The following is a 27,230-nucleotide window of genomic DNA, read 5'->3' on the forward strand; positions in this document are numbered from 1 at the left end:
AGGATCTAACCTGGACTCAATATATTGATACAGCTACAACAGTGGCTATATTTCATAAGCAGTTTGAGAAGATTTGATATGTCATCAAAGAAACTTGAACATTTCTCCAGATGTACTGTGGAGAGCATTCTAACTGGTTGCATCACTGTCTGTTAAGGGGGACTACTGCATAGGATCAAAGTAAGCTGCAGAGAGTTGTAAACTTAGTCAGCTCCACCACCAGCCTCCATAGTATCCAGGACATCTTCAAGGAGTGATGCCTCAAAAAGATGTCCATCATTAAGAATCCCCATTACCCAGGTCATGCCTTGTTCTAATTGCTACCATCAGGAAGGAGGTATAGAGGCATGAAGGCACACATTCAATGATTCAGGGACAAGCTTTTCCCATCTGACATCTGATTTCTGATTGTTAATTAAAACCGTGAATACTACCTCACTAGTTATTTTATTTCTATTTTTATAACACACACACACACACACACACACACACACACACACACACACACACACACACACACACACACACACACACACACACACACACACACACACACACACACACACAGAGTAATTCAGTTTTTTCCCTCTATTATTATGCATTGTTTTGTACTGGTACCACAAAGTCAACAAATTTCATGACCAATGCCGATAATACTGAACCTGATTCCGATACACATTAAACAGAGAGAGCAGCTGAAAAGCTCTGGAGATGGTTACCATCTTCATTGAGGAATGGGAGTGGGATTTCTGTTTTTCCTGTACAATGCTCCAATCTTTCAAGAGGAACAGAGGAGAGCCTCACTGCCCTCAACCTGGGCAGCTTGTATTATTGCCCTATTTACACAGAAGTGAATTAAGTACTCTGTACACTCCTCTGGAAGCAGTAGTGAAATCAGGCATGACGGTTATGTTCCAAGCGGAATTGGTTAAATGCATGCAAAGGGAAATAATTGCAGGGTTGAGGAGCACGGGAAAGGAACTAATTAGAGAGCTCTTTCAATCACAGACACAATGGATTCAATGATCTCTGTTTATGGTGTGTGATTCCATCATTTATAATTTAATTCATAAGATCCTGTTCACACAACACCTGGACTATTTCCAAAATAAATAGAACAGTATTGGACCAAAAAAAATCTTAACTACTCGGAGCGACGTGGCTCTTAGAAAAACACGTACCTGGAGTGCTTCATTGATGTTACCATTATAGTCAATTATCTCGGTTTTTCCTGCTTCACCTTTAGGACCTGGAGGGCCCTACAGAGCAGACATGGGAAATTAAACAGCACATTGTTAGAGCCAGCCAGTGGTCTGTATAATTGAAGCTCATTTGATTTATTCCCTGGGTAAACTGGAGGATTAGTGAATGATCTTCCATTAGCAATTGTAACTGCAGAGTCTGTAACCTGCTCGGTTTTATGATGTATTACTTATGATATACAAGCCACAGTGGTGTTAAATGGAAATAAACAAGTGGGCTTTGAATGTAAACTCAGTGGGGGAAAAAATACACAACCTTCAGGCTGCTTGCTCCTTGGTTGCCCCAAACATGAAGGCACACTGTGATATCAGACAACTATTTGCTTGCACGTAAGAGGGAGGGGTGGGGCAGTAGTGGTGGTGCCAGCACAGATGGGGATATAGAAAGGCAAGAAGGAGATGGTTGGAGGATAGATGAAGAAGGGAAAGTAGAGATGTGTAGAAGGGTGAGGAGGTGTGTATGTGTGGGTTGTGGGAGGTTTATATACATGTGCATTGTGTGTCTGTGGGTATACATAGCAGTGTGTGCATGTATTTTGGACATGTATGGATATCTGTGTGTGCATAAAAGTTAGTGTCTGTCGGTATGCACATAGCAGTGTGTGTGTGTAAACAAGTGAGTGTGTCTGTATGCATGTACATAGCTGTGTGTATGCATGTGTGTTCATAGCAGAAAGTGTGTGTGTGTTTATAGGCGTGCTTGTGCTCACACATGAATGGTGTGTGTGTGTGTGTGTTTATTTATTTAGTGCTGATACACTGACCATCACAGTAAGGGGCAGGCTTAGCTTGCCACCTAGCCTTTTCTTCTCAATTGAGCTTAGAGCACCTAAGATGCCATTCTCTCACATCAATTACAGAGATGCTGTGTGACCTAGGCTTATCAACACTTCTGCGGCTTTCTCCAGAGCTCACCTCTGGGTTCTGCTTTGGTCTCTCCCCTTGCACCAGTTGTTTACTCATTCAGCCCTCTCCTATGTAACTCCATCTCAAACTGAACAGCTTTGACATCAACAAGAATCATGGACAGAGTTAGATTTGTTTCAAAAGATATAATTTCCAGTTTAACAAATGTAAAAAAAACAGGTCCTTTGCCTTTTCTCTATGAAGTTGATTACTAAAAGAAAGTTGCATCACAGTGAATGTCACCAATGACCAACGTCCAACTCACCTGCATGCCTCGTTCCCCTGCTTCACCCTGTAAGAAGTTCCAGAACACATTAACACTAATATTGCCAGAACTTACTTGAGGATTAACACAATAAATATTCTCCTTTACAATCTCTTAATGCTGCTTTTGAAAACATCGTAGAGCGTCAAGTGAAAGAATCCTGAAAGCATCGAAACCTGCCCTGACTGAGGAGATGGAATTGTGTCATCAGATATGGGACAGTTGAGGAGGATACTCAGGGAAGATTCTCCTGAGAGGCTGGAATATTCAGTACTGTTCTTCCACTTGGAAAGTTGCATCCTCTCTTATGCCAGACTACCCTTCCCCATCCCTTAAGAAACACAAACTGGTAACAGGACCACTTCCCAAAACATCTCGTCAGCTTTCTCATTTTGTGGATCTTCAACAGAATCTGCTCCAGTGACTACCCTGAAAACCTATTCCCAAGTATCCTTCCTTTGTAGTCCAAGAGACATTCCCACCCTCCACACCCCCAGAAACCCTCCTTTCTTGGAGACTCCCAAAAGCCCAGCTGGTACAGTGGAAGTCAGTTAATGACCCATTCCTCAACTACCAGCTAAAACTCTTCATACCTGTCACGGAGCCAATGAACCAATGACATTTAAATGCACTGCCGAGTCAAATATATGAATGGATGGAAATATGTGAGAAAGGCCACCTTCCCAAAGGTTGCCACAATTGGAAATGGATGATTCCTCTCTGCAGAGAACAGGGAACACTCTCAGGTCTTCAATTCAAGTATTGAATCCAGAGAGCTGGGCCCCAGACCCACGGAAGCCATCTAGTGCCAGTACCGCAGCACTATCAGACATACCATCCTGTGGATAAGATGTTAAACTGTATGACTCCTGTGGATAAGATGTTAAACTGTATGACTGTAAATTATTCCCTGCACCAACTTGAGTGATATTTTCTAAAGTGTCCTGGCCAACATTTATCCATCAACCAACACACTGAAGCAAGTACACGACTGCTATCAGTCCTGAAGAAAAGTTTTGGCTCGAAACGTCAACTGTACTCTTTTCCATATGTACTGCCTGACCTACTGAGTTCCTCCAGCATTGTGTGTGCATTGCTTGGATTTCCAGCACCTGCAAAAGTTCTCTTGCTTGAGATTGCTATCATCCACTTTTTTTGTGGACCTCACAAAATACCTTTCCACAAGTATTTTGTGGAAATACTTGGATGCCATATTTCCCAAGTTACAGGAATGAGCACAGAAGAACTCAATCAACTTCAATAAGTTTTCAGACATCCTGAGATCAGAAAAGGTGCTGTACTTCCTTTCTAAAGTTGGCTCAAGTAGCAAAAGTCCCAGCATGTCTTATTCACAGTTTTAAGGCTTGATATTAACAATTCATAAGTGTCCTAGGGAACAATAAATTAAGGGATACCCACCTTCTGTCCTGGAGGGCCAACAGGTCCAGGCATCCCTGGGTCACCTTTAATTCCACCAGCTGCTGAGCCTGGTTTGCCTACTTCACCCTTTTTAAAAAGATCAAAACATTAAACATAGTTGAAGATCAACTACACAGTTGTAGTTGTAGATGTGGATAAAGATTATTTATCCACATCTGATAATTAAAGTCAAAGCAAATTGATTATCAAAGTACATATATGTCACCATATATGACCTTGAGATTCATTTTCTTGCAGAAATTTATTAGAAAATGAATATAATCGCACTTATGAAAACTAAACATAAACAGAGAATAACAAGCAACCATAGTGCAAGAGAAGACAAATTGTGCAAATAAAAACTAATACTGAGAAAATGAATTATAGAGTGCTTGAAAGTGAGGTTGTGGGTGGTAGAATCAGTTAAGAGTAGTAGTGAGTGAAATTATCCATGCCAATTCAGGAGCCTGATGATTGAAAGGTAGTAACTGTTCCTGAACCTGATGATGTGGGGTCTACACCTCCTGCCTAGTGGTAGCAGCAAAAAGAGAGCATGACCTAGATGGCGGGGGTACTTTATGGCGTACACTGCTTTCTTGTATCGGTGCTCCCTGAAAATGAGCTCATTAGTGGGGAGGGTCTGTGATGAACTGTGATGGATTCCCCATGTTCTGAAGACTTTTCTATTCCTGAGCATTGGTATTTCTATATCAGGCCATGATACAACCTGTTCAGTATATACTCTTCACTGTGCATCTTTAGAAGTCTGTCAAAGTTTTAGATGACATGCCGAATCTGCACAGACTTCTAAGAAGGTAGAGGTGCTGTAAGTAGTAGTACAAAAAAGCAGAATCTTCTTGATTGACTGGAATAACAGTGTAACATACAAAAATAAAACTAAACAGGGTGCAGCTTTATAACTGATCCTAAGTAACATCATGGCTCTCAGATTTGGATGCAGAAGCTGCTGAGGGATTACTGAGTGGCAAATAGTTGCTCCAACTCTGTAGTGTCCAAAGAAAGAGATCAATCTTTCGAAGGAATTGAGAGCTCAGTGACTTCAATTACTACTTCAGGATTGTTGATTGTGACGATTGCTTTTCATTATATCAAATACCGAAGAACTTAATTATTTTATCATCCTTATAAGCATTAATGGTGTTTAAATATCTCAGATTGTCGGAAACATTTAAATGCTTGTTAATGTCTTTGACAGTCTGACATGAAGACAAAGATCCATTCAAGAATAACCTTCTTTTAAATTCTGTCAAAGTCATGTTGGGAGCATTTGAGGAACGTAGCTTCAGCATTACAAAATCAACGATTTAATTGTTGCAGGTCAATTTGAAAGTGCAGAAAGCTGATAGGATTGACTCTCCACACCTTGTCATGGTGTGGGCCCAGTTTTGCCAGTGGAAGGAAGGGGCTCTGAGATTAGCAAGACCCAGTTTGACAAAATGAAAGTGTTGCTCCAATATAAACCAAACTATGGATGTTCATAATTAGAATGGCAGTTTATTTTATAAACCAATGGTGCCTTCAATTATTCTACAGATCAAACGTATTTTAGGTAACAATAGCTCCCATTTATAAGCAGCATTGTCAGTGAAAAACTGAGAAGTATTAGGTTACCACTAGCTTTATTTTAAATAAGGCCTTAAAAAGGTGTATGTGTGAGAGAGAGAGTGAGAGAGCGAGAGAGAGTGAGAGAGAGAGAGAGAGAGAGAGAATGAGAATGAATCAGGCAAGACAAAGAATACAAGAATATTTAGGCTGGCTAGTGTGACAGAAGGAGGGAAGGAAATGAGGAAAAGGATTGCACAAAGCACTGCTGTGGTGGACAGGGAACCAGTACAGACGAGTGATTGGTGATTGGGAAACAGCATTGTATTCAAGCAAACAACTTTCAGATAAGCTGGAGTTTCTGGCCGATTATGAACTGATATGATGAAGAATGGAGGTAAGGCATCAGGACAGAGATGTGAGTTGATTCAAAAGGCAATGTTCCAGAGGAGGACTCAGATTTAGAGAGATTCAGGGTCAAATGGTTATGAATGGGGTGGTTCAACCTCATTTATTCAAAATGGAGTTAACAGTGGGAAAATTAAACTTGGGCTTGGGCTATTCGTATCGGCTGGATCATGCTGGTAGTGAGCCAGCATTGGTGTGGATTTGAAGACGTAGATGCATATTTTTCACATCGCAGTCTTCCATAACAGTGCATCACTAGCTAGGTTGGATGCATCCAATTACCTGCTGCACCTCACATTTAGAGCAATCTCAGTTCTATGACACTCTGACAACACTTCACATCTAGTTCATCATGTATCTCAGCTGGACCTGGTGCATGTAGTGCAGCCTCCCAGACACCTGATATACATCAATAATCCATGTCTGAAAGGTGGGTTTATGTGTTTTATTATTAATATTTTAAATTAAATTGCAAAGCTTGAATGCAATCAATATACAATATTTTAGTAGTTATAAAGTTTGCAACACATGCACAGGTGCTTGGAAGCAATGGAAAAAGTCCAAGGTATTACCAGGGTGGGTTTTGATTTTCATTGGGTACAGTCTAGTCACACAGATTGAGTAAGCAGTGATGTTGGGAGGACATTGAGAACCAGGAAGCCACAGACACCCTGCAAGGCCAATATAAGGTACCAGTGTATATATTGATGATGGATGTGGGACCTAACACCACGTTTTCAAATGAGGATGGATCCTTCTAAGTCATCACAGGCAAAGGTGCATAGATTATAGCTTATAAAATAAGAACACAGATAATCAATTCTGTCCCACTACAGCAGAAGTGTGTAAATGAGCAACTTTTATTTATGCTTGCTTTAAAAACATCACGGCTTTAAACCCAGTTATCTGCATTATATAACATGACTTACTTTCTGCCCTGGTGTACCATCTCGTCCTGGCAGGCCATTTTCACCCTGTACAATACAAACACCCAGGTTAGAAATCAAGTCATTTATTTTTGTCTAACTTGTCACATCTGAATTCCAATGAGGGAACTTCAAATTTTAAATGAAATAAACACATCCTAAAATTAGAAACCAGCAGATGGCCATCTTTCAAAAACTAGAAAATCCTCTGGGAATGAAACAAGAATGAATTGTGATCCATCTTATAATGTTGAAATATTTCCTACTTAAAATTCATAACTCTCCCCCACCATTGAGCTGTAATGCTTGCCTGTAGGTCAGACCAATTTTTTATATAACACCACATTATAAATGACCACTGGTCAGCAAAATTAACTAATTTGACAGCTACTAGTTACACAGAATGGGACTGCATTACCAGTAAATCATAATTTTAAAGAAAAATTCACTGAATCAAGGTGGTTAAAGGAACATGTTAGTAAAATGATAGAATCTGCTTATACTGTACCTCTTCCCCCCCATTCAGCCACTGGGGTCTACTTTGCTTTCAACCTACTTTTCTTCGATTATTATTAAGCATTGTGTGTCTCACTTTGCATTTCAGAACATCCCCTTCTCTGAACCCGTTCCAAAGTATTAATGTGCTTTTGAAAATGATGTGTCTAAAACTGCACTATAGCCGTAGACTTGCACTGCTTTGTTCTTTTTGTGGTCAAACAGCCATGAACTATTCTACATTTCACTTCCAAAGGTTAATGAATGATTGGACATGGTGCTTGGTAATTGCTTTATCCTTGCAACCTCCTGAATTATTATCAAACAAACATGTGCACAAGCATGTTAATCAGCTTTAAAAATTAGCAAAATTTACTCTAACAATTAGATCTTCATGAATGCTCAATATCTGTGAGCGATTACAATTTCAGATTGTGCGATTTTCCATTTTCTGGAACACAATGGTTATTGTCACAGTCACTTGTGATTTGAGTAAGAAGCATGAAATTGAAAATGGCCTGCTCAACTCACGAGTCTCGTTAGCTGGTTTGCAATTGACTTTTTTGCCCTAACCTTCAGAAAAAACAAAATCACTCACATGTAACAATTAGTCAAATGTTAAAACTGTCACTTAATAAATCGGTCAGACTGAAGAACAGAGTTGTTTCTTGTTGCAGGTCTTTCTGTAAAATCAAAGTTCCTTTTGCACTCAGCCACTCCTATGTCACTCCTTTCCCTTACTCCTTCCTTCCTTTAATCCTCAGGGTATACAACTTGTTCCCTTCTCTTCAGACTAATGCATCTGCCTCACGGCTTCAGCAACACAAGTTCAAATCTGGCCTCAGGTGCAGTCTGTGTGGAACTTGCACATTCTCCCAGTGACAACAGGCACTGTGGGTTTTCTGCAGGTACTCTAGTTTCCACCAACGTGCTAGAGACACGTAGGTCGGGATGTTGGTAGGTTGTCGTAAATTACCCCTGGTGTAGGTGGCTGATGGGACAAGTAAGGCGTGCTAAGAGCATGTGAACGATGACTTATAAAGATACTTGAGGAGTAGTGGGATTCTTTGAGGGCCTGCACAAAGGGGGCTGTGGGATAGAATTATGCCATAAATATAAAAATGTGAAATATAATGGCTAATGCATGTGGAACTCCAGCACTGAGATTTGCTTCCATTGAATTCAATAGAACAAAGCTTAGGGGCTCAGTCTCAGCACATGGAGATATGGGGCTTAGCTGTTTCTTCATGTAGAGTGTCATCTTGATTTACCTCAGAGGGTTGTTGGTGCATGGTGACTGAACATAAGAAAATGGGAGAAGGACATCTCAAGCTTAGCCAGCCTTTCAACTTGATCGCGGTTGATCTGCCCCAGGTCTCATCTCTTCTCCTACACCAATTTCCCCATGAGCTATTCTGCCTGTTTAAAAATAAATATATTTTCTCCTTAAATACCTCTGAAGATCCTGCATCCACAACCCTCTAGGCTGGTAAATTCCACTGATCTGCCATCTGTTTCTACTAGAGTACATTCAGGGCTGAGATGGGTACCGAGGAGATGGGGATTGGTGGGAACGTGGATGAAGGGTAGGGCTAGCCAAGAGCTCCTTAAGCAATGGATCAGATGCAAGGAGGTGAAAAGCCAATGCTCACACTTCTTTTTGATCTACTTCTGTGATGTTTAAAGAGTGGTAATGAGGCAGAAGACAATAAAATCTCTGCTTAAGTTCTCCCAACTAATCAGCAAGTAACACTATACCAGCAGCAACGATATCACCCACATCAAAGCAAAAGTAATCATCTTCAGCACAATTTCAGGTTCCAGAACTACTTCTGACAATGTGACTTCAAATCTCACACTGAATGGCCCCAGGTCATGCACCAGGTCCCATCAAGAGTTACAATCACATGCAAGTCCGATGTCATTATCGTATGCAGTTACAAACCACACAGGGTATGGGGAACTTTGAGTATGAAGTGAAACGCTTCGGTTATGATTTCCCACACTACTCGTGCATTGTAAGTCTTCCAAAATAAAAAGTCCATTGCCAGATTGCCAAAACTCAAACTGTAAGCAATGACACAGAGGTTATGAATAAACTACTTGTTCTGAACTTTATGAGACAAAATGAACCTAGAGCATATATATATATGAACCATTTACATTGAACTTCCAGCACAGAAGCAGAATCAGGTTTATTATCACCGGCGTGTGTCGTGAAATTTGTTAACATCTAGCTACCCAGAAACTTGTTGGATTTACATATTTATACATTTTTCAGGATCTAGGCATTGCTGGCAAGATCAGTGTTTATTGTCCATCCTTAACTGCCTTTGCAAAGTCAGTGATGCAGTCAGTGTCTCTAAAACAGGGATTCCCAGCCTTTTTTATACCATGGACCCCTACCAATAATGAGGGGTTCATGAACCCCAGCTCTCAAAGGACTATTCCAGTACAAATTGATTGTTCACCAGTGCTAGGGAGATGTCAGTTACAATCATCAGCAATCATCCTCAGTTCTGATCTTATAATGAAAGGAAATGTGATGAAGCAGTTAAAAGTTGACTAGGTCTGGGACACTACCCAAAGAAGTTGGGTTGCTAATTCACAAAAAGCCTTTTATTTTGTCTCCATCAAATGCATCCATGACAGTCACCTCAAGTATTCTATGTAGAAGTAAGTCTTGTTGGCTAAACTCCAATGATTGCTACCCAAAGCTTCCATTGGGAACTGTTGGATAGCTATGATCTGCTGGCTAGCTCATTATGGAGTTTCACACCAGCACATTGTGACCACAGATCAGGAGTAAGGTGGAGACTAGATCTCAGTGATTCAGACTGCTCTGCAAATGGAGTCAGATGGACAGAGGCCTTTCACATTTCACATCTGCCAGGATGGGACACAATTCACTGGATTGGAAATTGTATTTTTTTTCCTTTTGATTAACCTTAAATGTTTTAAATTCACTTCCCTTATTTATTCCTTTATTTTAACTGATTGTTTTAAAATCTGCTTTAATTATTCAATGATTTCTAGTTATTGTAACCTTTTAAATGTCTATGAATATGTTGCTGAGGCCTTTGACTGCAGTGAGCTGTGACCAGGGTGACTTAAATCCACCACCTGAGGCCTAGTTCAATCCACTTTGTGGCTGCAGGAGCAAGGCCTCCAACACACTACCAGTGACAGTTCAATAAATGTAACCACATGAATTACTCAGGGAACAGCACGAGGAGTGGGCTGGATCAAGCACAATCCAGCTCAGTTTCTCTCCACCACCAGCTCAATTTTTTTTGACTGGATTTCTTAAAAGTCGTCCTGGATTTATGTTTTCTGTTCCTGCCTTGTGCACATCTCTTTCAACATTTAATCGAATACATCTTTCATTATCATGAACTTCATTCCTCAGTGCTTTTCTTTTGTTTAGAGAAATGATCTCCAGGCTGTTCAGTCTTCCTTGATGTAAATGGATAGGGAAGTTATAGAAAGATATGGGCCAAATGGGATTATTTTGGATGGGCTGAAGGGCCTGTTTCTATGTTGTGTGACTCTATGACTCTAAGTGTAGGATCATTAGTAATCTTGTCTTCATCTTTGCAGAACCTTGCTGCCTTTATATAAAGGCCATAATAATGCACTATACTCTACAGCTAATTTGCCAAGTGTAGCCTTAATCGTTATTTGAGCAAAACGGTGAATAATGAGAGGTAGTGAGAAACTATACGAACAGTCCCAATAAACTACAAAAAGTTAGAAATCACCTCACTTGGTTTACAGAAAAGCGAATTCCCTATACAGGTCTTGTTAGCAGTAGTTTCTGGATGTCAAATTCATGCATCAATATGTCAGTCAGACCCACAGCATAGATCCTACCCTGAGCCCCCTCTTTCCAGGGAGGCCACGTGGACCAGCTTCTCCTGGCTCCCCCTATGCATAAAATATGAAGAATATTAAGGAAATAATAAGAATATTAAGGAAGTCAGCACATAAGTCTTGTAAGAAAAAGTGAAAGAGGAGGGAACATCAGGGGCAAACAACAAAACTCAAAGCATCTTATTTCAGTTCTTGTGAGGCCACATTGTGATGCATGGAGTGGGACAGACCTCTATTGCCTTATGTAGTTCAGAGATTTTTTACAATAGTTGCATAAAATGAAGCTATTATCGCTGACAGTTGTTTGATTATTTAATTATAGCCATCGGTTTTAAAATTTTCATGACTTATCAGGGATATTGGAAAATAACTCAGACTGGTTTATGCATTAAAACAGCATTGTCTATAAAACATATTAAATTATAAATGCTAAACAGCAGGATGAGCCTTGGAATTCAAATATCATCAGCTGTTCAAACACTTCTGCAATGATGTCGAATAGTGCAACCTTGATTGCTTTTCTAACAGCTTGCCGTCTCATTGCTCTGTGGTTAAAGCTTTGTGTCTTGGTTCAGGCCAATAATTTAATCCCTATCAGAAAATCTTACACAATTCACTGAGCACCATGCTCTGCCACAATGCACCAGTGGATATGGAATGAATTATGAAGACAGTTCCCATTTGACAAAAGGGCAAAAGATCTGAAGACATAGGGGGGAAACTGAAGATCAAAAGGGAATTGGAAAAAGTTAGAGAATGAACTGTGGATGCCCGGTCACTGAACATAAGAAAATGGGAGTAGGAGAGGCCACTTGACCTTTGATACTTGACCTACAAGAAGAAGGCTGGTGCTGCTGCCTCGCAGCATGACCTCAAAGGAGTTTGCATATTCTCTCTGTGACTACATGGATGGTCTAGTTTCATCCCACACTTCCATGACATGAGGGTAGGTTAACTGGTGAGTGTAAGGTATCACAAGGTATGTCGTATGCGGTCCACAGTACGTAGTAAGTGGCAATAGTATCAAAGTGATGTTGTTGGGTGTATGAGATTGATGGGAGTGTTCTTCTGATAGCCAGCATGGATATGATTGGCCAAAAAGCCTCTTTTTATGTTGTACTAAACAAATTAAAGACCTCATAAAAGAAACACTCAGCAAGTACTGATTAATTGTTGCATAATCCTGGTCACCATAATGATTTTAGATTGTTCAGCTTTATGCTGTGCCACAAAGGGTAACTCAGAATGAAAAGAGCACCTCAAGGAATTAAATCAGCCAGGCATGAAATGAACTAATGTTCACCTTCTGTCCAGGCGGTCCAGTCTTCCCCGGCTCTCCCTGTGACCAAGAGAAATGCAGGAGAGAAAAACAGGTCAGAAACCAACAGAGTCCAGAAAGAAAGAATAATTGGGTTTAACGCCATGCTGTACTGCGACTAACCTTAAACCCAGGAAGAGCTGAAATAAATATCCCCTATTGATTGAAAGCAGGAAATAGTTTGCAGTTAGATACCAGAGCAACACAATAACAGGAGGTGGAAGTGAGTAAAAAAAAACCCAATTTCAGTTAGATATTTAGTTTAAATAATATCACTATAAACGCATTTTAAAATGAAAACCATGTGATGATCAGTCATCCTGTTGGTTAATATCCCTCAGATTCAACCAGTAATATTGGTTACAGTTAAACTGATACCTTTGCATGTTGTTCAGGACTTTGGTGGTGTTGGACAGGGAACAGACTGGCCATTTCTCCTACTATTAGCCCAACACATTTTTAATTCACTATTTCTAGCTGTTATACAGTAGTACTGTACAATAAATCTTCCAGTGAACGTGGGTTTAAAAGGAGTACAGGAAATGGGGCCATGATGAGTTTAAAGTGAACACGGGAAATGGAGCCCCATTGGGTTTGAAGTGAGAGCAGTAAACAGGGCCCAGGCGAGTTTAAAGTGAGCACAGGAAATAGAGTCCTGGTAGGTTGAAAACAACTGCGGGATACAGGACCCTGGTGAGTTTAAAGTGAAGACAGAAAATAAGGCCTCAGTGAGCCAGATGTCTAACCACTGATATTCTCAAGCAATCAGACAGGAGCTTTACTGTACAACTAATAAACTGATGAAAATGTTTGAACAAACTGTATTCTGAGTTCTTGAGTTCATTTCTGTTAAAACTCTTTAAGGATTTGGGCAATCCGGCCATGGATTACAGAATGGGAAGGGATCAGATTCTGTGAAGACAATGCAGAAATGGAAAACCTGGAAGGAAATATTAGTTTGCACTGAGCAGTCTGTCCTCTTTGTCTTGTAATCAAAAGCTTTTTTGAATCAAAATCAATTCAAGCTCCATTTCACTGTCTATCTGTATATTAGGACTTAAGTGTTTGAACAATAAAATATTGATAAAAAGACTTTCAATAAACACTACACATCTTAGAATTTATTAGAAGACAGTAGATGCACTTTATTGGCTGACTGTAGCCAAGCCTGCTGGAGGATCACTTATCTGGGATTACACATCAGCCAGTCTGGCAAGAAGTTTACAAACTCTCTCCCAGGAGCATCTGAATTTTTGCTTTAAAAAAACAATCTACTCATAAATACCCAAACACTTGGACGTTTGGGAAGTGTATAGCAGTATAAGGAATACAGCAGCCCACTCATAACTGGTATAACAAATAAAAGCAAGAGGGGTTTTGGATTGAAACACATTGCTGTCACTTTAAAGTGCTTGTGTGCACGGTTGTGGGTGGCTAAGGGAGTAAGGAGAAATCTGGGGACATGGAATACCTTTGTTCCAGGTTTTCCTGGGATACCAGGTCTTCCAAACTCTCCCTATAGAAGACAGGAAAGTTAAAAAAACACGTACAATGTAAAAAGAAAATATTAAGAAGAAATATTGTCATTTCTTTTTCAAGGAAGGATGGGAATGAGGAAAAGGCAAGATAGGGAGCAGAACAGGATAGGGTGGCAGGAACAGAAAGGGGACACAATCATTCTAGGTTTATATTTCTGTTGAAAACCCATGCACACATACATACTTATCATTGCAACACACTGCCAATGAACCTTAGACTGACTGATGGTGATAATGATTCACAGTTCCTGACCCTATTTACAAGCAATGATAAATGTTAAGATTAAATCTCAAATTAACTTCTCAGAGTCAGGTCCAAGGGTCTAATATCATGAATCAGTGAAATCCATCAGCAAGCAAGTAACCTGAAGCTTTGCTGATACACAGAATGTGAATATACAGCGGGTGTCTGGTGTTGCACCTTGACGTTTAGTCAATTAAGTCGTCAATATTTTGCTCCTCAAGAGGATTAAAATTAGTTTCAGTCATAATGACATGAAAATCATCTAACCATCTGTTATTGCTTATACAAAGCCAAATGGCTTCAGAAACTTCAAAAATTAAAATGTTGACTATGCAGCACTCTGGGGTGACTGATTGGGTGGAAACGCTGCATAAGCTTTATCTCCCTGTTCAAGGATTTTTGCTTTTACCAATTGAACAGAATTTTGATTTGATCTGTAATTTGCAAGACCAGCAATCATCTGTGCTGCTGAAGTGATGTCAACCATTAAGGCGTGAGTATGTTTGGAGTTTCCACTAATTGCCGAGTAACCGGTTGCACAGCTAGTCAACACTGTGGAACCACATGCAACACAAAACCCCTACTCCTAGAGCTCAGTCAGCAACAACCAACTGGAACCAGGAAACTAGGCTGATATTGCATTCCCAGGACTTGCTTCTGCTTCTCCCGTGATCAAAGGCAATAATTGGGACTGATCTAGGAATTAAAAGGTAGAATGGCCAAAATATCAGCTGAACATCTGGGTACCATAAATCCAGCTGCAGAATTTGGAGTCCAACACAAGCTGGAGATAAATACTAGACATTCTTTGGTCCAGTTGAACATTGGGTACCATATCGAATGCTGAACAGGTGGATACAGCATTGTTAAAGATAGAGTACCAATCACCGACTCTACAGGTGGGATACCTCATCTCCAGATGATCATTGTATACTTGTCTTCAGGTAAATGCAGGGCACCGATCTCAATCTCAACATTGTCGCTATCTGAACAATGCGGGTGCCACTCTCCAGATCCACCTGAGATACTCCACCTCTAGAAGAATAGGTTGGTATTCCATTGCCAGCTGAAGAAGTGACGTTGCTTACCCCTACAAGTGGGCTACCCACCTCCAGCTATTACAGCGTCCAACCACTAGATGAATAAGTTTTGAACTCATCTCTGGATGGAAGTGAGCTACCTTTACTCCTTAACAAAAGAAGCATAGCAGATGCTGAATTATCTTCAGCAACAGATACAAAATCTGCAGGAACTTAGTAAGTCAGGCAACATCTATGGAGGGGATAAACAATCAACTTTTTGGGCCAAGTCCTGTTGAACGGTCTTGGCCTGAAATGTTGACTGCTTATTCCCCTCCATAAATGTTACTTGACTTGCTCAGTTCCTTTAAAATTTTGTGTGTGTTACTGTTATACCTACTGCAGGAGTGATCCAACCCATCAACTGGCCAAGTATCAAGAACCCCGTCTCCTTTTACTGACCAAGATGTAATTGGGGCTGTAATTTGAATCCCCCGAGATGTTTGCACATGTATGAAACACAACTCGCTACATGAGTGTGATCATACATACTCTAAATCTTTAAATAACAACAAAGATGGTCAATAGCACAATAATGCAGTCATGTTATCTGAAAATTGTTTTGTTTACAAATACTGCCTCTAAAATGCTTTAACTTTAATCTTCAGACCTCTACTTCTCATCACTTACCGAGGATGAAATGCCACTTCAAATGAATCACAGCAATTTTCCACTTTTAAAAGTGGTGCACTTGGATGACAGACTTGAGTGGAGCACCAACACAGAGGCTGTATGCTAGAAGGGCCAGAGTCACCTCAACTTCCTGAGGTGACTGAGGTCCTTTGGAGTATGCAGGCCTCTCCTTCACATGTTCTACTAATCTGTTGTAGCCAGTATTGTCTTTTATGTGGTGGTTTGCTGGAGCAATGGCATCAACACGGGCGATACCAACAGACACAATAAGTGATTAGAAAGGCTGGCCCTGTTACAGGAGTCTAACCAGACGCACTGGAGGTTGCGGTAGGACAAAGGACCCTATGGAAAATCCTGGCAATTCTGGACAATGTTTCTCACCCTCTGCATGCCACCTTGGCAGAAAAGAGGAGCACTTTTAGTAATAGGCTAAGCCAACAGCGCAGCTCCAAGGAATGCTACATGAGGTCATGTTTACCCTCCACCATTGGGCTCTATAATGGGGAAGTGATGACCCTCTCCTGCTAGACTGTTTGAGGTAACTTTTTATGCTTTTTTACCTCTCTTCTAATATTTGTATATCTGCACACTTGTAGTGCTATTGCGACATTAATTTCCTTTGGGGTCAATGAAGTATCTATCTATCTACCTACTGACTACATGCACTTTGGGATGGAGTTTGAGATGAATTTCCCTCGGGATCAATAAAGTATGTCTGTCTCTTATAAATCTCTGATTACTACACTGCAACATGGTCATCCTATCTATTGCTAGTAAACCAATGTCATATGCCAATATCATATGTATAACTCCCAATCTTTCAACAATGCTTTGCTTTAAATGTCCCTGATGATCCAGCCTCCACAACCTGATAGAAATTCCAAGAATTCACCATCCTTTGCAAGAAGACATTGCTATGCGCCATAGTTTTAAATGAGCGCCCCCTCCCCAAATTTTATTTGTCCCCTTGCTTCAGATTCCCTCCTTTGTAGATACCTGGAGAATAGTATGGAAAGCCTCCAGCAACTTGAGACAGGCACAAGGAGATGGTGGCCAAGGTGGTGAAAGTATGGTGTCTGTTTGCTCCCCTCGAGGGCCTGCCCTTAACCACCAGGGGCAGTGTTACTGGTAGCTCACTCAGATCCACCACTTGTCCCATAAAGGGAAGAACAGCAGGTATGTCACAGATCTGCGACACAAGCCTTGATTAAAAAGGAGAGAGGGGCCAGGGGGAGTCTGGTAGGGCTGGTCAGTATGCGGGGCTATTCAGTACCTACAGGGTCAATTTGGGATATTGATGGGTGGGAGGTAGGTTGCACGTCATTGGCTACTGAAGGGACGTCAGTGCTATGATGTGGTGGTGTTGGAATTATGTGGGGTGATCAGCTTGGGGGGGGGGGGACAGGGGGTTCCAGAGGCTGTTGAAAAGATTATCTTTACTTAGAATGTATCATCCTGGCCCAAGTTCAAAAGCGGCTGAGCATGAAACACTGATATCTGGCCATTCTAAAGATCAGTCTTCAGGATTTAGCCTGGGTGCTAACAACTACTTTGGCCGTTGCGCTTCTGCTTGGAAGTTCATTGATAGCTGAAGTCTAAACTATTAATGCTGTTGCATCAAATCTACATGAGGAAAAGAGCTTTCTTCTCTGCCCTGCATCACCAGAATTTGTAAAAGGACTTTGACTAAATCTGAGACCTGGTACAAGTCCAATGGCTCAAAGTAGTGCTGATTTGGAGACATTCTTGGTAAACAATGGTAGAAGATCAACTAGTTATTAAACCTTCCTCCGCACACTCATTTTATTTTGCTACTAATCCCAATACAATGACTCATTTTCCTCCCTTTTAAAATACTCGTAAATTGGAATGCTCATTACAGAAGTCTGGGTTTACTCAGGAAAGCCAACTGGGATCTGTAAAGACAAAATTATTTGAATGACTTGATTAACATTTTGATAACCAGGGAAAGTTGATGAAGGGGAAGCAGTACAATTCTTTCTCTTTTTTTTTGAAAGCAGTGGATAAAACCCAGGGCAAAATGTTGGTTAAAAAAAATGGAACCCTTGGAATTAAAGGTCCAGTCATAATGTCTCTTTGAAGAGTGGTAGAGAATGGAGTGAATAGCTGGTTTTCCAGACTGTTATACAATGCTTTTCACAAGGTGAGTACTGTAATCAGTGTTGGTTTTATGTATATTTAATAGTGAGTTAGATTTGGAGGTATAACGTAAAATTTCTAAATATACTTATGACGCCAAACATTGAAAAGTGGTACATAGCAAGAATCAGAATTGGAATCAGGTTTAATATCACCCACATACATCATGAAATATATCCCTTTGTGGTAGCAGTCCAGTACAAAAAATAAAAATACTGGAAATATATAAATAGATTAAATTAAATAAAGAGTGCAAAAGGAGTGAGGTAGTCTCTGTGTTGCTTCAGTGAACATCAGTAGAGATGATCGATGGGTTGACTGGTCAGGCATGTGGGAGCTGCAATCTAACATGAGGTTGCATTAAGTGGTACATGTAGACTGAAAAATAAAAGACAAGGTAGAGTAAATGTGACACATCTGAAAGGTGTCCAGGCAACAGAGACCTGGGTGTACTTATGTATCAGGTCGTGCTGAGAGAGCAGTTACAGTATGGGGTCTTGGTTTTCATAAATAGAAACACAGACAACAAAAGCAAGAAGATTATGTTGAATCTGTATAAAACACTATGTTTGGTCACAACTGGAATACACTGTCCAGTTCCAGTCACCTTATTTTTTAAAAAAACAAGGTCCGGGAGTGAGTGCAGAAAAGGTTTACTTGAATATCTGCAGGGGTGAAGGTCTTAGCTACAAGTTTAGACTGTTGAAGCAGGAATGATAAAGGCCGAGATATTTGACAGACATGCCGCTAATCATGGCAGGCTTAGATAGGGTGAAGGAAATGAAATTTCCCCTCTACAAGGAGCACTTAAGGAAAAGATGTTGGTACGCAGAGAGTAACTACGATCTCATTGCCTGTGTCTGGTGGAAACAGAGTCAATCAGAGCCTTCAAAAGGGCATTGCACAGGTATGCAAGAAAATTATTTGCAGGGTTATGGGGAATGGGGGAAAGCAGTTAGTGTGACTCTGTTAGATTGCCAGCAAGCCTAAATTCCTGCTGCTGTCAGCAAAGAGTTTGTTTGTTCACCGTTTCCTCTGGGTATTTCAGTTTCCTCCCAAATTCCAAAGACGTACCAGTTACGAGGTTAATTAGTCACTTGGATGTAATTGGTTGGCTCGGGTTTGTTAGGCCGTAAGGGCTTGTTACCGTGCTGTATTTCTCAAAAAAAGAAAACAACAAACAGCAACTGACAGAATTACCCTATGAGGACCTGGCACAGCCAATACTAAACCTAGCATGTATTTCCAACATGGTTCAAATGTACAGGTTTGCGTTGTATCTGAAGAAAATAACTTAACATTTCAAGGAACCCTACATATGCAAAGTATTAATCCTTAAAAATTAATACTTAAAAATGTACCAGTGAAGCATTGATTTCTTTTGTTTCCCCTACCCCCACCGAGTGATTTTCAATCACTCTGTACATCAAGTGGGACCAGCAGATGGCGCCATTGATGTACAAACACAAAGACTTCAAGCTGCCCACAATGTCATCACCTGAATTTAACCCCACACCAGGTATATTCCATGTCAATGACTTACTTTGCAGAAGAAGCTGCAATTTGTAAATTCTCAAGTTTACAAAATTATAGACTTGCTTTGCCTATCTATGTACTGTGACACAGAGTTCCTTTGGATTTCTAATCCTAGAGCTGAAATTCAAGGAAGCTTCACATCACTTAAATAAACAGGCAAAGTAAAAAACAACAATAAATATTGGCTTTATTTTTCACATATACGTTGAAACATACAGTGAAATGCATCGTTTGCATCAAATTAAATGTGCGAGGATTGTGCTGGGCAATCTGTAAGTGTTGTAATGCAACTGGTGCCAACAGAGCATGTCGACAGTTCACTCACCCGAACCCACACATCCTCATAATGGGGAGGAAACCCATGTGGTTAAGGGGAGAACATACAAAATTCTTAAAGACAACAACTGGAACTGATCTTACACATGGTGCTGTAATAGTGTTACACTAATTGCCTCATTACTGTGATGACCTTGCAAGGTGTTAGAATTTGCAATCTGCCACACTTAGGGTTGAAATCCAAGGGAACAATCAAGAATGAGCTGTATCAGATTAATGTCCTGGTTCAGCAATTGGATAGGTTGTTTTCTCTTGCTAGATAATGCAGCCATCTGGATACCTACACACTGAATTGTAGGCTACATTTCCATCAATATCTGAGAAATGGAACATTTCTCTCTGCCCAGGTGCAGAAACAATTCTTTATAAATTAAAATTTCCTACCATGCCAAAATAAACTTGGCACAGATTTGACGTCTGACTGAGATCCCTGGATGCATTGGTCAACATGTGAACTTCACAATAGTTGACTCTTGGTCAATGTAAAGCTAATTACGGCAGGCAAGCAGAAACATTATAAAAATCAGAACTTAATCGCCTGCTGGAGTAAAAGAAATTGTATGGGGTGGAATCAAATTTTCAGAGTAATACACTGTGATACAACACAGTAATAACCAGATGTGATCAGGGAGTTTAAGGTAAAGGAACCCTTGGGAGGCAGTGATCACAATATGATAGAATTCACCCTGCAGTTTGAGAGGGAGCAGATAAAGTCATATGTATCAGTGTTACAGTGGAGTAAAGGGAATTACAGAGGCACGAGAGAGGAGCTGGCCAAAGTTGACCAGAAGGGGACACTGGTAGGGACGATGTTACTTCAGCAATGCCTGGAATCTCTGGGGCAATTTGGAAGGTGCAAGATAAGATACATCCCAAAGATGAAGAAATATTCCAAAGGGAGGATAAGGCACCTGTGGATGACAAGGGAAGTCAAAGACATCATAAAAATAAAAGAGATAGCATATAATATAGCAAAACTTAATGGGAAGTTAGAGGATTGGGAAGCTTTTAAGAAGCACTAGAAGGCAACTTAAAAAACACAAAGAAAGAAAAGATGAATTATGAAGGCTTTTGGTAAAAACATCAAAGAGGATACCAAAGGTTTTCTCAGATATATAAGGAATGAAAGAGATGCGAGAGTAGTTATGCGATCACTGGAAAATGATGCTGGAGAGGTAGTAATAGGGGACGAAGAAGTGGCAGACAAAATGAATAAGTATTTTGCACCAGACTTCACTAGCAGTATGCCAGGAGTTCAGAAGGGTCAGGGGGTAGAACAGAGTGTAGCTGCTATTGCTTAAGCAAAGGTGCTTGGGAAGCTGAAAGTTTATCAAGGCAGATAAAGTCACCTGGATCAGGCAATCTACACCTCAAGCTTCTGAAAGTGGAAGCTTAAGAGATGGTGCAGGCATTAGCAATGATCCTTCAAGAATCAATTGATTCTGTCATGGAATGGAAAATTGCAAATGTCACTCCACTCTAAGAAGGGAGGGAAACAGAAGAAAGGAAACTCTAGGCCAGTCAGTCTGATTTAATTAGTCCGGAAGACTTTGGAGTCCATTATTAAGGATGAGGTTTTGGGGTACTTGGCAGCATGTGATAAATTAGGCCAATGACAGCATGGTTTCCTTAAGGGGAAACCTTGCCCGACAAATCTGTTGGAATTTTTAAAGTAAGAAACCGGCAGGATTTAAGGAAAGTCAATGGATGTTGTTTACTTTGATTTTCAGAAGGACTTTGACAAGGTGCCACACTTAAGGTCACTTAATAAGATAAGTGCCCATGGTGTTACAGGAAAGACACTAGCATGGATAGAAGAGTGGCCTACTGGCAGGAGGCAAAGAGTGGGAATAAAGGGGGCCCTTTCTGGTTGGCTGCTGGTGACCAGTGGTGTTCTGCAGGGGTCAGTATTAGGACTGTTTGTTTTCATGTTATATGTCAACAGTGTTGATGAAGTGCAGAGTCTGCAGAAAGACTTGGACAGATTGGGAGAATGGGCAAAGAAGTGGCAGATCCAATATAGTGTAGGGAACTACATGGTCATGTACTTTCTTAGAACAAAAAAAGGTGAAGACTACATTTTAAATAGGGAAAAAATTAAAAATTAGAGGTGCAAAGGGACTTGGAAGCCCTTACGCAGGACTCCCTAAAGGTTAACTTGCAGGTTGAGTTTGCGGTAAGGCAGGAAAATGCAATGTTCAAATTCATTTTGACAGGACTAGAATATAAGAGCAAGAATAGAATGATGAGGCTTTATAAGGTAAGACTGCACTTGTGAGCGACTTTGAAAAGGCGTGCTGGCATTGGAGAAGGTCCAGAGGAGATTCATGAGAATGACTCCAGGAATGAAAGGGTTAATGTATGAGAAGTATTTGACAGCTCTAGGCCAGTATTCACTGGCAACTAGAAGAATGGGGGGGGGGGGGGAGGCTTCTCATTGAAACATTTTGATTATTGAAAACTCTAGACAGACTAGATGTGGAGAGGATGTTTCTTATAGTGGGTGAGTCTAGAACCAGAGGGCACAGCCTTAAAATAGAGGGATGCCCATTTAGAACAGGGATGAGAAGAAATTTCTTTAGCCAGTGAGTGGTGAACCTGTGGCATTCATTACCACAGATGGTTGAGTATATGATGCACCATCAATAACTCACACTGAGACGTAAGGCGAGATATCGGCTTTTATTGACTGGAAGAAGGAACCAGGAGTGAGTGTCCATCATACAATGACCTGGAGACTGAGGCCGAGCGTCAGGCCTCAGATCGCCTTTATACAGGGGCCTGTGGGAGGAGCCACAGGAGCAGTCAGCAGGGGGCGTGTCCCGACAGGCACATAGTTCACCACAGTATATTTAAAATGGAGGTTGATAGATTCTTGATTAGTCAGGGCATCAAAAGATACGAGGAGAAGGCAGGAGATTGCTGTTGAGAAAGATAATAGATCAGCCATGATGGAATGGCAGAGCAGGCTCAAGGGCTATGTGGCCTAATTCTGCTCCTAAGTTTATGGTCAGTACGAGGTGCTATTGTATATTGATGACCTTTGCAACTTTTTAAACTGTAGAGCTTGGAATGAATTTACTGCAAAGATGGAAATTCTTACAGAAGTAACTATAAATCAGAAGACAAAATCCACACTACACTCAAATAAATTTGTCTACTTCAAGTACTTTCCAAAATGCGTATGGAGTGCATCAACCTCACATCTCAGTGATTGGATGGTTATTGATGGAAACAAGGCTGCAACCTGGCAGTATTTATTCTAATCCTGCGTTTGAAACAAAAAGAGCTGACTCGAGAGGTTCGGGGCAAATGTCAGGAATCTATCACAGTACAGCGCACTGAGCAGAATGCAAATGCGGCCAGTCAAGGGTCAGTCAGGAAATCGGGCAGTTTGGGAGCTGGGTGTAAGATCAATTGGTTAGAGCTCAGTGTGAGGCCCAAAGGAAAGCAGCACAGAGGCCTGCGACATTCGTAGGGATATTGCCTTTTCTGAAAATACACAGTTAACAGGCACACTGCAACACAACGTGATCTATTGTCCTGTGTGAGTGAGAGGGAGGGAGGAAAGGGTTTTGCTGTTTTGCTGTTGTTGTTTCGTTTGCTGAACATCATGTGCACGTTTTGTTGTCACTGGAACGTGTGCCAACACACCCTTAGGTTGTGTTGGTTGTTAACACAAACCATTCATTTCAGTGTATGTTCTGATGCACACATGATAAATAAATAAATCTGAATTTGAACCTAATATCAATCATGATTTGAGATCCTGTTCCCTAACACTGTCCCAGCCACCCAGGTAGCATCCTATACCTGCCCTCTGTACATGTGATTCAGGAACTGAAGTGTCAATTCAAATTTCCAGATTGTGAAATTAGCACCTTCCACTCAGTAAATAACCTATTTTGAAATAGAGAACAATGACATAACAAAAAATTCAAGGGTAGATTTTAAAAAGTCTAACCTCTTTCATTTCTTTCACAAACTCAGGACATTCCAAAATGCTTTATTGCTACTGAAGTATTTCTGAACGCACAGGGTAATGTTGTAAATATAATAAATTTGGCTCCATCAACTGTTGACCAGATTCCAAGAGACAGCCCAAGTTTGCACATTCCTAACTGAACATGACAAGAACTGGAATCGCCAGTGAGACACTCGATGATGGAACAGCAATTAGAGCTAATGACCTGGTCATTTCTAAGCAAGCAGTAGACAGTAAAATTAGTCTGTAGGCAATCTGTATTTACCAGTTCAGCAACTAGGAATAAAGACAAATATGTGATTGCACAGGAGTGAGGATGCTGTCTGGACAGGGCGTTTCCAGTTATGAGGGGAACTGGATTGGCTGGATTTGATGGCGTGGAGTAGACAAGGAGCTACACAAAAATTACGAGACTTATAGATCAATCAGATAGCAGGAAATCTTTCCCCATAGCAACAGCAACTAAAACTAGAGGGAATTGCTTCAGAGTAGAAGTTGCAGGAAGAATCTTTCTCCCATAGGGTGGTTGGAATCTGGGAAACAATGCTTTAAGTGGTGGAGACAGCCTCCCACAACTTATAAAGTACAGGTAGTTCCTGGGTTATGTTGCTAGACATACGTTTCAATTTTGAAGGCAGTGGCATGGTATGGACTAAGTACTGGTAGATGGAGGTAAATGGAATGTAAAAATTAATGCTGTAAGTGGGATCATTATGCAGATGAGTACTTCATGGTTGGCATGGAGATGCTGGACTGAAGGTGCTGTTTTTATGGGTATGTCTTTATAACAACTAACTAGGTTAAAGCTAACAATAACTAGTAATCTGTATCAATTCCTTCCAATAATTTTATCTTCATTTAACTTGCTATGTCTGTACAGGTCTCAGGTGACTCTTAAAGATAATACATTAATTAAAGACATTTTGATTAAATACCAGAAAATGTTAATGCATTTACATAGCATTTTCATGAATTTACGAAGTGCAAAGTTCAAAATAAATGTCATTATCAATGTACATATATGTCACCATATACAACCCTGAGATTCAGTTACTTGGGGGAATACTCAGCAAATCTATAGAATAGAAACTATAACAGGATCAGTGAAAGATCAACCAGAGTGCAGAAGACAACAAATGACTTACAAGGGCTTGCCCAAAATGATTACCTGTCATTGGCTCATTTAAAACGTTATAGTAAAGAAAAAATGGCAGCTAATTTTACACACAGCAAGTTCATTCAAACAACTGCACTAGCTGAATTGATAATGATGCCTCACCGACACATCAAAGGGTAAATGTTAGCCAGGAAACTAAGCAAACCATTACATACAACACGCTGGAGGAACTCAGCAGATCGGGCAGCATCTGTGGGAATGAGCAGTCAATGTCTCGCCCCAAAACATTGACTGCTCGTTTCCACGGATGCTGCCCGAGCTGCTGAGTTCCTCCAGTGTGTTGTACCTGTTGACTTGACCACAGCATCTGCAGTGTACTTTGTGTAAGCAAACCATTACTTCTTCAAATAGTGCCATCCATACTCATGAGAGGAGGGGTGGTGCATTGGCCTAGATTACGCAACAGATGCCTGGAAATGATTTTGAACGTGCAGCCTGACTCAGACTTGAAACACCACCCGCACAGCCATGACTGCCAGCTGAAGCCATAAACACAAGCACACTCTGAATGGCAAACCAACTCAATTGAACTCCTCCTCTCAAAGCTAAATAAACATCAAACAACACACACAAAATGCAGGAGGAACTCAGCAGATCAGGCAGCATCTGTGGAAAAGTATCATCATCCTTTTGTTTCTTCTTTGATAATTCCTCAAGAGTGAAAATGACTTACTTCCTAAGAGCACAGAAAAAAGAAGCCGGGGTCACTAGGCCCCTCGAGCCTCCCCCACCATTCACTGTGACTGTCGCTGGTTTATATAGCCCTTAATTCCTCTTCTATGCCAGTTCCCGCAACACTCAATGTCTACGAGTCTGCCAGAATCATCTCTTGCATTCAGTTCTTCTGATGTGGCCTCCTCTATATTGGTGGGACCCTATGTATACTGGGGAACCACTCTGTCCAACATAAAAGGAAGGAGCACTCCATAATGTACTGGTTAGGCACAGGAGTACATTCAGCCAAGAGACTCATTCCACTGAGATGCAACACTGAGTGTCATAGGAAGTCATTCCTGCCTGTGGCCATCAAACTTTACAACTCCTCCCTCGGAGTGTCAGACACCCTGAGCCAATAGGCTGGTCCTGAACTTATTTCCACTTGGAATATTTAACTTATTATTATTTAATTATTTATGGTTTTATATTGCTATATTTCTACACTATTCTTGGTTGGTGCGGCTGTAACAAAACACGATTTCCCTCGGGATCAATAAAGTATGTCTGTCTGTCTGGCCACGCATTTCAATTTGATTTCCCATTCCCATACCAACATGTCTGTCCATGGCCTTCTCTACTGCCATGATGAGACCAAACTCATTTTCCTCACATTCTGTCTTGGTAGCCTCCAATCTGATAGCATAAACATCAAGTTCTTAATTTCCGTAATTACTCCCCCTTCCTCCTTCACTTTTCTCTTTCCTCATTATGGTTACACTCTCACCTTTTCTCTTCTTCTTCCCTGCCTTCATGAAATGCCCATCACCTCCCTCTTGCTTTCCATCTGCTTCCCTTTATTCCATGGTCTACATCCTCTCCTATCAGATTCCTTCTTCTTCAGCCCTTTACCTGTTCCAGGTGTCACCTTTCAGCATCTCACATTATTCCCCCTCCCTTGCTCCCACCTATCACCTGCCAGCTTGTATTCCTCCCCCTCCCCCTCCCCACCCCACATTCTTATTCTGGCTTCTATCCCATTCTTTTCCAGGGCTGATGAATGATCTCAGCCCAAAATCTCAACTGTTTATTCCCCTCCACTGATGCTGCCTGGCCTGTTGAATTCCTCCAGCATTTTTGTTTGCGTTCCTCATTTTCTCAATCTTTCAAATATTTACTTACCTCTACCTTAAGCATTTCCAGTACTCTGGTTTTGAATCACATTCTGTGCAGTGAGTTCCAGGATTCACTAACCTCTAAGAGAAAACAAAATTCTACCCATCTCAATTTAAATGACTGGCTCTCATCTTTTAACTATGAGATCTTCCTTGTTACTCTTCATACTGGTGAAAACATCTAGCCTGCACCTACATGATGAGGACAAACTCATTTTCCTCATATCATCAAATCCCCTCAAGATGTCACATTAAACTATGGCTGCCCCTCATTCTTT

At 40.8% G+C, this 27,230-nt stretch overlaps 1 protein-coding gene across 5 annotated transcripts in view; it reads right to left on the reverse strand.

Moving 5' to 3' along the window:
• col13a1 (collagen, type XIII, alpha 1) overlaps nt 1–27,230 on the reverse strand; it is a 126,223-nt gene that overhangs the window by 30,677 nt on the left and 68,316 nt on the right. Inside the window, exons 18-24 of one of the 5 annotated variants that reach the window (XM_059946425.1) lie at nt 13,907–13,951; nt 12,559–12,591; nt 12,421–12,456; nt 6,753–6,797; nt 3,853–3,939; nt 2,434–2,460; nt 1,182–1,259 (exon numbers count right to left, since the gene is read on the reverse strand). In XM_059946425.1, coding sequence (XP_059802408.1) covers nt 1,182–1,259; nt 2,434–2,460; nt 3,853–3,939; nt 6,753–6,797; nt 12,421–12,456; nt 12,559–12,591; nt 13,907–13,951 — 351 coding nt within the window. The remainder of the gene's footprint in view (nt 1–1,181; nt 1,260–2,433; nt 2,461–3,852; nt 3,940–6,752; nt 6,798–12,420; nt 12,457–12,558; nt 12,592–13,906; nt 13,952–27,230) is intronic. The other 4 variants (XM_059946426.1, XM_059946429.1, XM_059946428.1 and 1 more) reach the window with 4 other exon arrangements.

Source organism: Hypanus sabinus, chromosome 21 (assembly GCF_030144855.1).
Source record: "Hypanus sabinus isolate sHypSab1 chromosome 21, sHypSab1.hap1, whole genome shotgun sequence".
In the NCBI taxonomy this organism is placed as follows: domain Eukaryota; kingdom Metazoa; phylum Chordata; class Chondrichthyes; order Myliobatiformes; family Dasyatidae; genus Hypanus; species Hypanus sabinus.